General features: G+C 39.9%; 2 protein-coding genes across 5 annotated transcripts; one reads left to right on the top strand and one right to left on the bottom strand.

The window, feature by feature from the left end:
* Window positions 1–5,937: 5,937 nt before the first annotated feature.
* glmnb (glomulin, FKBP associated protein b) lies at window positions 5,938–11,916 on the top strand. The gene is made up of 18 exons (XM_010734352.3): window positions 5,938–6,070; window positions 6,476–6,601; window positions 7,290–7,400; window positions 7,482–7,590; window positions 7,821–8,070; window positions 8,394–8,484; window positions 8,584–8,747; window positions 8,856–8,909; window positions 8,993–9,023; window positions 9,110–9,199; window positions 9,577–9,618; window positions 9,716–9,789; window positions 10,224–10,308; window positions 10,454–10,563; window positions 11,035–11,098; window positions 11,189–11,324; window positions 11,439–11,533; window positions 11,619–11,916. The coding sequence occupies exons 1-18, from the start codon at window positions 6,029–6,031 to the stop codon at window positions 11,712–11,714; spliced, it is 1,770 nt and encodes a 589-aa protein (XP_010732654.2). The 5' UTR covers window positions 5,938–6,028; the 3' UTR covers window positions 11,715–11,916.
* On the bottom strand, window positions 10,751–13,162 carry cxviih1orf146 (chromosome XVII C1orf146 homolog). Of its 4 annotated transcripts, none has more exons than XM_027289891.1 (6): window positions 12,985–13,162; window positions 12,666–12,762; window positions 12,338–12,509; window positions 12,156–12,234; window positions 11,944–12,047; window positions 10,751–11,206 (listed from the first exon to the last, which is right to left on the bottom strand). In XM_027289891.1, the coding sequence occupies exons 1-6, from the start codon at window positions 13,048–13,050 to the stop codon at window positions 11,185–11,187; spliced, it is 540 nt and encodes a 179-aa protein (XP_027145692.1). In that variant the 5' UTR covers window positions 13,051–13,162; the 3' UTR covers window positions 10,751–11,184. The 4 variants fall into 4 exon arrangements, with proteins under 4 accessions (XP_027145692.1, XP_019117524.2, XP_010732655.1 ...); XM_019261979.2 differs by having other exon boundaries at window positions 12,666–12,759; window positions 12,985–13,161; XM_010734353.3 differs by lacking the exon at window positions 10,751–11,206 and having other exon boundaries at window positions 11,752–12,047; window positions 12,985–13,160.
* Between the last annotated feature and the right edge of the window lie 38 nt (window positions 13,163–13,200).

The raw sequence follows: 13,200 nt of genomic DNA, 5'->3' as shown, positions 1-13,200 counted from the left end.
ACTATCTATACTGATAATATCACTCAACATCATCTGAGATAAATACAAAGGAACTATAGATTAGTTGTGTCAATTTTTAGGATACATTGAAATGACAAGTATGTCATCTCAACATAAATAAATGAGAGAACTAACTAATAATACAGGATGTACAAAAACAAACAAACGTGACGTGAAATAAAAAGATTCTGTGTAAAGTTGTAAAGTCTGTAAATTCAAAGAAGGGTCTGGATCAGATGACCTGAAAGGAAGCTGTGAGTGGACAAGAAGTGCCAGGAGACATCTGTGGCAGGTGAAATACAAATTGTAACACTCGAGTGAACACTTAAACGGATAAAGGGAGTTAAAGGGAGAAAAAAAAAGGCTAAAAGCCTCCATCACTTCCAACAAGACATTGGTACCCCAAACACAGTGTGTCAGCATCTTTAAACACCGGAGAGAAGGGGAGATGACAAAATCGTTTTGACAGCCAGTTCACATGTAACATCTCCGATTCATCCACCTTGGGGAGTTGCCGGGCAGTTTTACCCTGCTGCTGGGGGGGGGGCCGTGTGTGATAGCAGAGTGGGCAGGCCTGAGCTTGTGCGCCGCGCCACACGTTGCTTATTGATCAGAGTCAGACAGGGTGTCAGTCTCCACAGCCCTCAGATACAGCAGACAGGCAGCAGTTATCTGTGTCTATTAAGGCGTCCGCTCTGTGTGTATTGATTGGGAACAACTCAACACTGGGAATTGTCATCAAAATGCCGATTTACAAAAGGTTGAGCAGACGTTGGTGAAGTCTGCCTCGTCCTGGCAGTATGGATTTGTTGACGCAGCCCAGGAAAGACTGAGGCGTGTGTCCTGTCCGGCCTGGGCCTTTGTCTCACCTTGGGAGCTTTCACCTCACAGTACACTGGTAGATAATGCAGCTTTACAGCATGTTGAAAGATATGAAAATGACTGGACTACATTACTGCGACAGCTTCTGCCAGAGCTCAAACAAATGCTCACTAAACACACTCAAACAGCACAGCCCCTCCCCACAATTGTTTGCTACAGGAGCAAAGCTTTTACAAAAAGGGGCCAAGGTCAAGATTTTCCCTTGTGAGACCACCACCTCCATTAGCTCTCAGTTCACTGAAGTATCTGTCCGATTAAAAGATATTCTACTTCTCAACTCCACTTCCAGCCTGGCACCACAAAGAAGTGCCTCCATGCTACGAGGACTTTTCATGCACATCAGCTTTACCTGCTGTCTGTCTAATGTCACTGATCACTGCTACCACCTCAATACAATACTTGCACACACTCCTGACATGTCACAGAAGGAAAAAAAAACAGATGTAAATCTCAGATCTAAATGAATAATGCCTGAATTCTATTTATCAGATTCAGTTTCAGGTTCTTGGTACTGTGCACGTTGGCCCACTGGGACATTTGAATGGAACTGAGCCATCGTTAATGTTATTAGTAACACCGCTGTTTTTCCTGCTATGAGTCAAAATGCCCCCTGTGAAAAATGTCTTTTGAGATGAATGGAACTTCACTGATGCTTAAAGAAAGTGAAGCTTTGTGATAAGACTTTTTGTCAAAGTGAAAATGATTAAAAAACAACTGTACAGAAACACACCTTTGTTACTGACCTAACTTCTTACAATGGTGAAAAATGATCAGATGAACACTGCTGAGTTGCATCATTTTTATATACTTGTAAGCTAATTTGTAGCTGCAGAGCTTTCATCAGTGTCACATATGCAGCACAGGAGCCTTTTATCCAGCAGAGACATGGACAAACTGATTTAAAGTAATTGACAATGGATAATGCAAATCAGCAATCAGATATTTGCATATCAACAGATTCATTACTACTTGAACAAAGAAGGTTGAGACTGACACACTGACATGTATAACATACATCAGACAGTATGTATGATAAGTAGAGTGTTTAGTTTGCTCACCAAGCGATCAGACAACAAGTCAGTATTTACATGAAGTATTTTCAATCTGTGGACATCAGATGAGCTTTCAGATACTCCACAGACTCCACAACAGCTGTACAACTAAAAAACATTGTACCTTTTACTTCACTGCATTTATTTTACAGCTACTTACAGTTACTTTTCAAATAAAAAAAGGAAATAGTAGAATATTATAATGTCATAATATATAATGAAAGGGGCTGTTATGTATAAGGAATCATTTTACAAGAGCTTACATTTTTCTGATCATATTTGTGCTCTTGAATGCAGGAGTTTTTCTTCCTTTAGTTGTCAGAGCTCTTCACTGTGTATACAGCACCACATTTTAAATGAAAAGAATAATTTGTTCTGTGTGACTCGGCCGAGCCGGACCTTTTAAAAAATGTAAGTCATCAATCACAAAAGCAAATCTGGACTGTATAAAAAAATATCTTAAAATCAAATTCATGTGTGCGTGTCAGAAAGCAGCAGTGAAGCTGAAGCAGGACCCGTGGGACAGGCCCTAAACATGGCAGCTTTTCTTGACAAGCACAGCGGGGCCTGGGGAGGTTTTTGGGCAGACGGGAGAGCTTTGCAGCAGTCTGCGGAGGCCTCCGGGGGAAGCAGACTGGATAAATAGTTCACTTAGAACCTCTCGTTGTCTAAGAGGTCACTAAGGAAATATGTGATGGAAAAGGGAAAATGGAGAGGCTTTATCTCGCTCTCATAGGACTGCTGCCTGTTTGTATACGAGACTGCTCCATAAATACTGCACTGCATGTGCTGCACCACTGAAATGATACAGTCATTCCTGCTCTTTCTTTCAAGCAAAACATGTTCAATCAGGATGTATCAACATGTAATAATAAACCATGAAAAACAAATAGTGTACCTTCAAATATCATTACAGAGAAAAATAATGAAACCTAAACTCTGATCCTAAACCCATCTACTGGAGCTGGAATGTATACAAGACCGTCCTCTATGCACCTTGTTACACTGCTGTGTTGTTGTCGTCCAGCAAATTAAATATAAATGGACATGTGATATCAGTGACCTGAGATACATGTATGCCTCCGAACACTGCCGAACGCTCCCCACATGCCTGGACAGCACTCAGACTGTCATATAGTATCTTCACCTGACCTGAAGACTGCTTGCGATATTCATTCATGGAAATGGATACTTCAGCGAGTGCTTCCAAATAAATGTACTTGCTGCTCTAAGATAAATTGCAGGTATAAAGCTGCAGACTGTGTGTCAGATTTCACACTGGAAAATGTTATCTTCTCACACAATGATACAGGTAGCAATATACAGAAAGGGCCACATCGTATTTAAGTGTCCAGTATCTGTATATATTATTTAAACAAAGTCAAATAATACACAGAAATAAGGCATCAGTGATGTCATGATGAGTTCTTTTATTTTGGATCATTTAAAGGCAGAGAAATGTTCTTTTTATGTGTGAACACACTCCTCTGATCAGTTTTTTTTCTTATTTGATTCTTTGTTTTTGTCCTCTGTGTTTTCCTCTGAGATGGGATGAACAATCAGAATTTAGCACCCTTTGAATCTGATGACAGTTAGCAGGTCGTTTGGTGGCAGTCAATCAAATTGGATCAAACTGCACACACCAACATTTTTAAAGAATTAAACTTTTAACAATAAATACATTCAGATGTTGAGGAGAAATAAATTGAATGATTTAGGGGCTTTAAGTACATTTAACTGATACCTCTGCCTGTATATGCAGGATTTACCTGTAATGGAGTATCTTCACATTGTGGTGTTTCTTGTTTTTACTGGAGTATGAATGAAGGCTTTTTTAACTCCTGTATCCATCGGGAATCCATAGATATGTCACAGTTATGATACAGACAAACAGTGCCCCCCTGAGTTGTAAAGGGAGCACTGCTTTTACTCACTCTACAGAGCGCTTCTCAGTAGTTTGTGCCTGTGACTATGAAAGCAGCAAAGAAAAGAAGTGGGCATTTAGACATACATCCAAACTGAAGCTCACATGGTTGCTTTTAAAGTAGAAAGTTAGAAAATAGAAATGAGTGTAAAGTGTGTGTAAAACTTTACAAAGTACACGCCTTCTCTGGAGCTTTCTAAAGTCTTCCTCAGCAGACAGTTGTTTTATTTGAAATGAAGTCATTCAATAACATTTATTTCATCATCTAATCTGCTGAACTTCAGCAACTGAAAGCTTAAAAAACACTTGCAAGCAATGTCATAAACACATAGTGAGATGCTATTTATTTTTGTATTTCCTGTACCCTGAACCACTGTCAAAATAAAACCTCATCAACCAGCAATTACGAATGACAAAAATCAGTGACAAACATGGAGTGAGCGGCAGTCTGTACTGTGTTTGCTTTGTGGCTTTTGTCTAAGGCTTTCATCACACAGCAATACACAGAGCAAACCTAAGCAGCAGATGTCGGCTAAATCCGACCGTTCAAACACACTTGTCTCCCTATTCATGTAAAATCAGGACTTGAGCTGCTTTTTTTGCTGAAGCTAGACTGGCTGGAGCAGGAAGTCAGTGATTGTACTTCTATTATATTACACACGAGAGACAACGCTGGGGGGAAACCATGATCCTTCCTTTGAAGCCTTTGTGTTTGCACAGAGGAGCAATATGTTGTCATTAAGCAATCATGGAAAGGCATTTTTAATCCCTGTGCTCCTCTGTACAACAGGCTTGTCTATTTAATTATATAGAAAAGTCTGGAGCAGTCAGCACGCGCCACAGGTGGATTTATTTGTCTAACATGCTGTCAGATTACAATGAGGCTCAGAGCAGTGCTGCGGAACACGGTTGCTTCGCTTGTTTTAGCAAGCAACAAATCAGGCATACATCATAGTATTGTTGACCCTTTCCCAAATCAAACCACTGTCATTTACACGAGGATGCCACTTTTAGTGCAGTCTAAAACAAAGGCCCCAGCAATGACCAGTCGATTTTAGAATGATTTGGGTGTTCATACTGAGAGAGTTTTCTAATATGTAGCCTACCCTCATGGTGTATTAATGGACAAAATATGAGAGCATCAATAGAATTTCACAGCAGCACAAACCAGAAGCTAAAGTTTAAAGGTCTAAAATGTCATATTTTTGTTGAGGTGTGTACATTTCCACAAATGTTTTCAACAATGAAAAAATTGTGAGAAATCTCATTTTTTTCAAGTGCATTTTTCTCCTGCTTCTTGTTGCTAAAACTCCTGAGGAAATATAGGACACATCGTGAAGAAGGAAGTCAGTGAGCATAACTAAACACCAAAACATTATGACCCTCATTACGTGAGGATTTATTACAGGACAGCATTTTAGTTTCACTACAACTAGAAAGTGAGTTTTGTTGTTCTCAATTCAATCTGCATATTTTAACAGTATTACCACGCACTGACAACCTATCTTTGACAATGATAAAAGGGTTAGAAGGGATGATGAAGACAAATTCCAAGTCTATATAATTTGATTTAAATACCGCAGTAAAATGAATGCAAACCAGTGGCCATTGGAAAAGTAGGTAATGTACACTTCAACAATAACACCTAAACATGCCTTTAAAGATGGTTAGCAGTATTTCAGGTTTACTTTATTTGTTCTAAAACAAAAAAATCTTTGAGTTAAGTGTAAAGTGGGACAGTTGCATTCCACAGTAAAAGTTGAAAATGCATATGAATTCTATTTTAATCACAGACTGTTAGTGGCATATCCCCACCTACAGTGCAGGAAATTAAGCAAATATTTCAGCGAGTGGATGTGAGTGGTGTGACCACCTCTGCACTATTTCCTTTACAGAACTGAAAGCGTTATTCGACTGGATCCTTCCAGACAGTTCCACACTTTCTGTGACCACACAGAAACCCTCTGGTTTAATCCTATTACATGTTGAGCACAAAGGGAGATAAGAGGTTTATGTCGGACTTCCTCACAGGCTGAATCTCTTGCTCCCTTCGGGGTTACACATTTGGTCATTTTGGATGCTGCTGCTGATGCCGGTGTCTATTGTGCCGCATTGAAAATAAAAAACATATCGATAACAGGATTGCCTATGAGGGGCTGAGGAGACACTGATGATGGATGAAGATCAGGTGGATGACGTGATTCAGAGATGGGTGAGTCAACGATATTCTTAGTCACTGTAGTACATATGAACTTCAAGTGAGTGTATACTTAAAAGGACCAGTGTGTAGAATTTAGTAGCATAGAGTAGTGAAGTTACAGGGTGTGACCAACTGAATACCCTTATATTCTTATTCCATTTTTGCTATATTCTGACAATATACCTTTAAGAGATCAATCAAATAACACACCTAATTTGATTAATAAGCTGCTGGTGTCAGCTAAAGGGTTGCAGACCAACCCTCTATCATACTCACGCCATACTTCCCGCTCACTAACATCACACGTCAGAAAACAAAATCTATTTCATTAAAATATGTATCTCATGGTTGATGCTGAAAGTAAAATTCTGCTGACATCTGGTAATAACAGTTGTTCTGTCTTCATCATGTATTTAGCGAGACATTCCAGAAGATGATTTGAAGCCAGAAGACTACCAGATGTTCAAGAGTTTGGGATCTGCCTGTCTCGCTGAGAGTGACAGTACACAACTTCTGAAATTCCTTCAGGATGAGAACAACCAGGTATTTCTCGTCCACCCTTCACCAACACAACACACGGAGACAAATCCTCAGTTCTGACTAGTGGTAGTCACACGTTACAGCTAGGAAGTGACAGTGACAAGCAGACTGACAGTGTTAATCTATCACACAGCACTAAAAGCACATACACTGCAGCCTCCAGAGTAACAACAGCTACATACTGAATTACTGAAGCGAGCAGCAGCCACTTCTCTGCTATGCCAACTATGCTAAACACGAACATGCAGCCACTACTCTGTGCCTGCTGGCCTCTTGACCTGGAGGTGTGTGAAGGAAACAAGCAGATATTTAGTCAGATTTCTCGCTCCACTGATAACCTTCTTCAATACAGCACTCCTCTAAGTGCCCTTGGCTGTCCCATCTCTCCATGCTTCGTGCAGTTGTGTGTAGTGTACTTTTAGAAGCATGTGTCATTTCCTTTTCCTTCCTCTCTCTGCAGCTCACAGTCTACAGTCTTGGAGCCCTTTTGGCACATGCAATATTTTTTATCAGTCCATCAGATCACAATTTAACCTGTAGTTGGTCTATTTGGGTGCATGGTAATGTGTGAAACTGCAGTTGTTGCATGCACCATGTAGCAATGCATGCAAATGGTAAGGAAACACCCAACAAATATCCGTGTTTCTTTGGTTACTAATGAGGGATGTTGATTGTTTTCTCTTGTACGTAGGGGATTGTGAAGTCCATGGGTTGTGTTCTCATGGCACCTCTTGTAAATGAAGTTGTTAAAAAAGGGAAGAGTTTTGATCACAGCCAGGTGGCCATCACACATCTGACCAGGGTACGTACAAATGATCCCTGTTCTGTACATAATGAGACATGCTTCCTATTGTATCAGTTTAATTTTTGCTCTTTTGTTTAGACCTGCAGGCCTAATGAACTCCTGCATAGCTTGCTTGAAATAATTGAAGACATTGAACCAGGTGCCATTTCTGAGACCATCTTAGCTCTTGTTCCACACCTTCAAACAGGTAACACAACTTCTGATGCAATGTTGTTACCAACTTACAGATGATTATTTCCACACTAGCACATTTGATGACACTTCCACTGAAAAGAGCTGATAAGTCTTCATAATGTTTACAGTTAGACAATGGATGGAAATGATGGAAATGAACACCCTACGTACTAGTTTTAAAAAATGATATTTGGCTCCCCCTGCTGTACATTAACACTAACAACAACAACCTTGCATCTTCAGTGCTGCTTTGCCTGGAGGAGAGAAAAGCAGCATGTGTGGGCTTGGCTCTGTCCGCCCTGCAGAAGCAGCTGTCCCGGCTGCCTGTTCCTTACACCGGGCAGCAGGAGGAGGCTGATGAGTTCGGCCTGTGTCGCTGCTGCGACGCCCTGGCTGTGTTTACGAAGCCTTTCGTAGAGGAGGTGATGAGGACAAATGGAAACCACGTTACCACCTCTGAGGATAAGGAGCTGAGGACTGAGCTTCTCAAGTTGTAGGTTTCTGTCTTAATGTTGGTTGGTTGGAGTTATACGTAATAAGTAATTAAATTATGTTATGATTTCACATTTGTAGTTCCATGTACTTAATTTCTCATTATTTCTTCATTATTGTTGTTATTTTAGTGCATTTTTCCTTTTTTCTGGCTGAAGTAAAGAAAAAAAAACTACTTATTTAGGTTTTACAATATGATAGTTTGGACTTGAAACTGGTTTCAAACTTTCCAGAGTAAATTCTTACTATTATGAATAACTTTTCATTTTAGTTTGAGGTTAAAATAACACTCATTAATAAAACAGATTGTATTATTATCTGCAGCTGCATGAGGAGCTTGAGAGAACCTTTGCTTGAGGCTCAGCTGAACCAAGACAAAAAATCGTCCCTGTGGCTCTTTGCGACAGAGATAATGGTAAAATCTTTATTTTTTTTCCATCAATGGGAAAGCATTTAAACATTAGATGCTGTTTCAGTGTGAATGTATTATTTTAACTGTGTCACTGTGAACCAGGTCACACTACCTGCAATCCAAGAGTCTCTCTCAGAGCTCCTGTTCTTCGACTCTTTGAAGAAAAGCGCCCATACTGACAGTCAGTCCAAAGAGTCAAGAGCTTGTCTCGCTTATCTACTGTTTGTGCAGCTCATCACCATAGACAGCTTTCCAGCTGTATTCAGGTGAGAGCAAACGCCAGCAATGTTGGCCGTGCTCATGTTGCACATTCACTGACACACAGAGGAAACTGTGACAAACTGTTTACATTGTACTCTTTTCTGCTGTTCCAGTCCTGTATTTGTTCTTCAGTGCAACATGGAACACATCAATCAACTTCTCAGTAGGTATGCTGTCAACACAATATGAGCCGATATAATTCATGTTTGAAAAGGATTGCTTTCTTATTGTAATCTTGTGTCTTTCACAGCAAAAAGGAATCACACACGCTCAAAGGGCTGGTAAGGTCACAGGAGTCAATGGGATTCTTTGACAGATTAGACAAAGGTCATTTTTTTTTCATTTTTCATTGTGTATTTTCCGTCAGGCATTGTATGCAAAAAGCTTGGAGCGTGTGCAGGACAACAGCCTTCCAGTGAGTGTACTGGAGCTGAAGAGCTTCTATAGTGTACCACAGGTAAGAGTGGCATGTCATCAGCTAAGATTTTACAGTCTTAAAGCTGCATTAAGAATTTTACAGTCACATATCGCAAAATGAGTTTAACTGCACAGGTATGTTCATCATCAATTACTTCTGGAGGTGCTGAGACTTAAATCAGGTGACTGTAGTCAAACTGTAGTTGGGTTGTAGGATTAAGCTTAAACATTTTGAAATATATTGTTTGATAAAATGTGCAGCAAACAAATATCTACTGGTAATACTAAGACTACAAATGTTCTGCCCATAATAAGTATTGTGAGCCAGCCGGCATGCTGACAGCAGATGTAGTTGACTTAAATAAATGAATTATATGAATACTTTTTACCAATCAGTGACTTGTGGTCTGTTCACAGAACCTGCGTCGACTTCTTACTGACTGCCCAATGCAACACTTGGTGAGCATATAACTGATGAGAGGAATTTATTCTACATCTGCAACAAGAACAAATTTGTTGAATTTTTTTTTTGTGTGTGTGATTGCTGCTTCCACAGAGGGAATCAGGACTGCAGGTTCTCCAGCTCTTCATCAATAAATTAGATGCTGAGGCAAAGCACAAGTTCTTCAGGTGAGAGGCTCACCAGTCTGTGCATTAGGATGAGATTTATATGATCTGTATGTGTGCTTTAAATTCACGTGTCTAAAAAAACAACCCCGTCAAATGCATTCAGCATCTACCATACACTGAGGTTTATATGTTTATTGATATATCTATTTTTGGTCTATTCTTATACGAAATTTTGAACATTTCTTAGTTCTTAGTTGAAACTGCAGCTGTTGTTTTCCACCTTATGCGCTAATCCAAACATTTTCATATTTTTCATCAATATATCATACTTAATGTGCTCCAGTGTTAAACTACTACACATTTATGTTCCATTTAACAGATTTAATTAGATCTATATCTCAATTTTATTGTGTAAATCCCCAGATTTTTCTTTGCTTTATCTCTCATCTCACACTGATCTGAAGTCCTTTAACAAGTCCTCTTTTCTGTAACAGGTGCATGTTAAAAACCAGCAGCCATGCAGGAGTAGAGAGTTACATAGTGAAGAACATCAGGAAGCAAGTAGAATTTTCTATGGAGGTAAGATAAAGTCATTTTGTTACTACGTTTTAGAATCATTCGGAAGTTCCCGCCTTTGTATTCCACCTTAAATCTTGATCACTCAGATAATGTATGATCTGCTGATTTTATTTAAGGTGTTTAATCTTTAATAACTTTCCTCCAGCTTGGTAATGGCAATAAATGGTTCCTGGGAGTGGAGTTTCTCTCATTGCTGGGACTGGTGTTAAGTTTGCCACAAGGTGCTGACACAGATTTGCTCAACGGTATGGACAGGTGAGTAACATCAACAACAGTTTGGTGCACAGACTCATTTGTCACTAACATTAGGCATAATTGAATAACTGTAACCAACACACACATTACATAATCTTGAGGTGATGTGATGATGTTGGGGAAGTCACTTAGTGGCAGTCTACACATGTGAGACAGAAATTGTGGAAGATGTTTTCAAATCCTTTTATTTGGTCAGACCACATATATACAAGAGATGCAAGCTCTACATATGTATCTGTTTATGTTTTGGCCTATGTAACATATATGGGAAAACTAAAACAAATACTGCATTTCATAAAATTAACAAAAAATTGAATCTATTTAAAATCAACTTCAGATCTAATTGAGAGTAAAGACCCCTGTGTTTTTTCAGAGCCATCTAAACCTTCCTGAAACGTGACTTTCCTGTGTGAACTAGGATACTTCATCCAGACTGAGCCATTAATCAATGCCCTGTCTCTGTTTCTCTAGGATAATGGAGAGTCTGAATCTTCTCCGCTTTCTCATGATCAGAGACAAAGAACTGAGAAGCCATGTAAGTCAGTCTAATTCAGCACTGTCACTGCTGTTCTGCCAGCCAGCCTGTTAATGCAGAAAACTGATCGTCTTCTCCTCCTACCTTCAGACAGATGTGTGGGAAGAGCTGTGCAGGATCAAAGATGAATACCTTAAAATGCTGCGTGTGTGTATTGGCATATCAAGAACCTATTATTCAGCTGAAGTGAAGGCACTGAGGGAGGATCAAAAGCTAAAAGCAAAAGGTGCGCATTAGCTGCTAATCTTTCTAACAAGATGACACTGAAGCAACTTTGCACAAATTAAAGCTCAATTGTCCATCTTCATGCTGTGACCTCGTTTTGTTTCTGCTCCCCTAGAAGCCAGAGATGCTGCTAGATCCACCAGACTAGTCAAAAGCATCACAGTGAAACACAAGAATGTGTCCAATATGTCCCCAGAGGTCCAGCACCAGGTACAGAAACTTTCTGTCCTATTAATTACTACCTTGGTTTTGGCCCCTGTAGGACCCGCACGCTGACTATTGTTTTGTGTCTCAGGTGTTGCAGAGCGCTTTGGTGACATTCGACCTGATGGAGAGTCTTATCGTCCGTATCGAGGAGATCACAGAGGAAAAGCTGAGAACCCAGAACTAAACCAGGCGTCACATCGGACGACAGAATTATTGTTCTAAACACGGTTTTGTTTTATTTGCTCTCTCTGATAAAGCAATTTTTATATGGCAAAAATGTAAAAACAGAACACTTTGTGCTAACATACTGAAACACATCTTTTGCACACATCTTTGCTTTTTGTATATTCGAGTTCTAAATAAAACAACAGAGGTGTCTGTGAAAACGTGCTGCATCACCTGCTGAGTCTTACATAAGATCTTTTAGCATCTCCCACACAGGACTGCTTTCAACGATCTGAGCCCGAGCCAGAGCCATCCGGTTGAGGATACTGTCTACGTAGGGCTTGCTGGTGGCCTGCAAACAAATGAGCCCTATGAGACAAATGGCTTATTTCAAACAAACATGTATAGTTTATCATCAAGAACCACCAAATAACATTTGGTCTCTGCCTCTTATCCTTACCTTGGCAATTGTCAACATGCCTCTCACAATGTCAACATTGTTTCGCACAGGCAGGATCCTGAGATTACTGCCAAAGAATCTGAAAGAGGAACAGACTTCTTCAGTTAATAGAAATACAATGATCTAAGAGTTACATTAGTATCTTTCAAGCAAAACAAGACATAACACAGCCATTTATCTACCTGTGCTGAATCACAGACAAGATTTCCAGTTCCCTTTCCCCGTTAAAGGGGGCATAGAAAAGCAGGAAACTGTTCCGGTGCACTTCTACAAACGTCTTGATTCTCTCAGTGAGTCCAGATTCCTCAAAACGCTCTGGGAGGTCTTGAGGGTCGACCAACAGAAATGCAACGCCTGGGCACATTTATACATATCAAAATGGCATTATTTCTTTACTGCGGCTTATCAAGAACACAGTATCAAGAACACTGTGCTGTGTTTGAGGTAGAACTAGTTGTCCTCTGTAAGGTTGGTGTTAGTGACTCTGAGGTTATGTAACAGCAGGTTTACCTGACAGAGGGAAAATAAAGGCTCCAGACTCGACGCTGTCTGACAACCTGATCCGGTGCTGCTGCATGCTGAGCATCCTGTTTGTGTCGTGGTTCTGCTAAAACAAATACACATAATAACAATATAGATATGGACTTCTAAACTTAGTTAAAAGTCATACTAGGTTAAATTAATACCGTTTCACTTTGTTATTATCGTAGCACACTTTTATTTTAATGGTACTGCGTTAGTCACATAGCTAACAAGTCATATTCGTAATTATTTCTGTCTAAAACCTGAAAATATTTGATAAACAAATGAAGAGTTAACTGAACACTACCTGGAGTGATGTACTGAGTATAATTGTTGTTCTCCACCGGGGAGTCGTTTCTTCGTATGTTGTCATTACCCGCTGCTAGCTCAAAGTCAAATTAACTGCGTAGTTTGGTTTAAGAATACAAACAAACAAACCGTCATTCATTTGAACTCGCACGAGACCTCTGAACGCAGCGCGAGCGTCAGTTTACAGCCACGAGAGGCCGCTGTGCTTTCATTT

The sequence above is a fragment of the Larimichthys crocea genome, chromosome XVII, assembly GCF_000972845.2.
Source record: "Larimichthys crocea isolate SSNF chromosome XVII, L_crocea_2.0, whole genome shotgun sequence".
Lineage (NCBI taxonomy): Eukaryota > Metazoa > Chordata > Actinopteri > Sciaenidae > Larimichthys > Larimichthys crocea.
Note: the sequence above shows the minus strand (reverse complement) of the source record. Positions and strands in the feature narration are given on the sequence as shown.

What these genes read in the sequence shown, in the direction of transcription:
- glmnb (XM_010734352.3), top strand. Translation starts at nt 6,029, where the DNA reads ATGATGGATGAAGATCAGGTGGATGACGTGATTCAGAGATGG. An exon ending in CCATCACACATCTGACCAGG is followed by an intron (nt 7,401 to 7,481) that starts GTACGTACAAAT and finishes TCTTTTGTTTAG; the next exon opens with ACCTGCAGGCCTAATGAACT. An exon ending in ACAAAGAACTGAGAAGCCAT is followed by an intron (nt 11,099 to 11,188) that starts GTAAGTCAGTCT and finishes TCCTACCTTCAG; the next exon opens with ACAGATGTGTGGGAAGAGCT.
- cxviih1orf146 (XM_027289891.1), bottom strand. Translation starts at nt 13,050, where the DNA reads ATGACAACATACGAAGAAACGACTCCCCGGTGGAGAACAACAATTATA. An exon ending in TACTCAGTACATCACTCCAG is followed by an intron (nt 12,763 to 12,984) that starts GTAGTGTTCAGT and finishes TATTTGTTTTAG; the next exon opens with CAGAACCACGACACAAACAG. An exon ending in GAGATGCTAAAAGATCTTAT is followed by an intron (nt 11,207 to 11,943) that starts GTAAGACTCAGC and finishes GATCCTGCACAG; the next exon opens with CTCTTCCCACACATCTGTCT.